Here is a 2,023-nt window from a genome sequence, read left to right on the forward strand (position 1 = left end):
GTTTGAAGCGCTCACAATGTCGCAATCGATGACCTGTGTTGCGGCAAACTTTGCAAGGCTTTAGTTCTCCGCGGTCGATTACAGTGGCACCAGAATTACTAATTTCGCTGTGGACGAACAAGGCACCTTTCTCCTTCGGCTTTTTCCTTCCGAACTGCGCACCACCTTTGGACTGGTGTATCAATTTGGGCTGTACATCGACATCCGCTGCGCAAGCATCGTCCACTATCTCCATTAAAAAATCCGTCAGTGTTCGTAGGGTTGGCTCTCCTGCGGCATTCCTCCTTTGATAGTGAACCCAGTCGTGCTTTTCCCGATCTGGAATCTTCGCCACTAAGCTTTTGATAAGCAACGGATTGACGAGGTGTTGCCGAAGTCCCGCCGCTTCCAAGTGTTCACAGAGCTGCTCCACTGTGTTTCCAAATGGGATAAAACTGTTTAGATTGTCCGGTTTTGGCGGCTCTAGTTCGTTTACTTGGTCCAGAAATTCTTGGAGCAATTGCTCCGGACGACCGTAATGCCGTCGAAGCTTCTCGATTACCCTCGGAACCGATTCGGGCAGAAGTAGCTGACCGGATACCAACTCTAGTGCTTTGCCTTCCAGACATTCTTGCAACCGTACCACGTTTCATGGTTCATATAACCGCAAGCTTCGTTTGATGCTTTGTAGGATGCAACAAATAATGGCCACTGCTTAGGCTTGCCCGAAAACTTGGGAAGTTTGGTGGTTAATCCCCTTCTGGCTGCTAACTGGGCCGTTGTCGGCCCGAATCGTTCCTGCCCCAGCCCATGGTGGCTGCTCTTAGGCTCTCTTCCTTTTTTTGTGACGGAGTACTGGTCTCCCCTTCACTGAACGGATTGGAACGCTGACTTATACGATCCGAGTCTTCATCGTAATCATCTTCGAAATCGTCATCGGTGCCCTCTTCTTCTGCCGGCTCATTTATATTCGCCCCACTCAATCGTGGAAGTTTTTCTTTGGAAGTTTTTATGACCGAAAGCTCATTAAGCTCTTTATCGAGATCAGCCACCTGCTGCTCAAACGAGCGCTGATTTGCTCGCATCCGCTCAATCTGCATCTTTTTCTTCTGCAATATCTCTTCTTGCAAGGCTCTACGTTCTTCTTCTTCTTCGGCGCGTAGTTTGATCTCCATCTCTAACTTTTTCTTCTCAAACTCGCGCTGCATCCGTTTCTCCATCTGCTGCAGTCGCATTTCCGCCTCCAGCTCCTCGTTCTGCCGCTTTTGCCTCTCCTCCAATTCCTTCATCCTCTGTTCGACGCTAGAGGTGCTTTTGCGCAGTGTTGAGCTGGATTTTTCAGACTCGTCAGGGGTCTTATTGCCACGAGCCTGTTTTCTGGCTTCCTTATACTGCTTTTGGAGCTCCTGGGCTTGCTGCTGGCAAGCTTTGCTTTGGCAGTACCATTTCTCCGGAATTGAATCTTCAGCAACTCCCACGCAACGTGAATGAAACCATTTCATGCAGCCGTCGCAACAAATCATTTGTTCGTCGCATGTTGATGGGCCACAGATCCCACACGGAGTCGCTGTCAAGTCCAGAATCTCTCTTTCTGCTGTAGATCTAGGATCGGATTCACGGGGCAGGTCCGACATCTCGAATGAACACCTTTTGGTCCACTTCTTTTTGAGAATGTTCGGATTTGAACCAAATTTTTGTAGCAACCAATTGATTTTCGGTAAAGCTCAAACTGCAATTTTATTTTGATTATTAGCCTAAGTTTAAATATTAAATTACATAAGACTTACAAGAAGTGGATTCACCTTAGCCGTTTACGATCCTGCTTTCCTATCTACCGCTTAATGGTTTTCTATCGCCAATGTTATTTGTGCTTTGGACCAATTTGTGGGGAGTTACTCTACACCGATCGAACCGCACTTGCAGAATCTGTATCTATGGTATTTTGGTAAGTATAACGATATTTTTTCTTATTTCCTATTTATTTCAGCTACCTACTACAGGACGAACGAAACTTCCAGGATAAGTATCTATTAATTTAGATTTC

General features: G+C 46.6%; 1 protein-coding gene across 1 annotated transcript; it reads right to left on the reverse strand.

Moving 5' to 3' along the window:
- Window positions 1-730: 730 nt before the first annotated feature.
- Window positions 731-2,023, reverse strand: LOC129723186 (DNA ligase 1-like). Its single transcript, XM_055677232.1, has 3 exons — window positions 1,971-2,023; window positions 1,767-1,911; window positions 731-1,708 (listed from the first exon to the last, which is right to left on the reverse strand). The coding sequence occupies exon 3, from the start codon at window positions 1,611-1,613 to the stop codon at window positions 747-749; it is 867 nt and encodes a 288-aa protein (XP_055533207.1). The 5' UTR covers window positions 1,614-1,708; window positions 1,767-1,911; window positions 1,971-2,023; the 3' UTR covers window positions 731-746.

The sequence above is a fragment of the Wyeomyia smithii genome, chromosome 2, assembly GCF_029784165.1.
Source record: "Wyeomyia smithii strain HCP4-BCI-WySm-NY-G18 chromosome 2, ASM2978416v1, whole genome shotgun sequence".
NCBI classification, from domain to species: Eukaryota; Metazoa; Arthropoda; class Insecta; order Diptera; family Culicidae; genus Wyeomyia; species Wyeomyia smithii.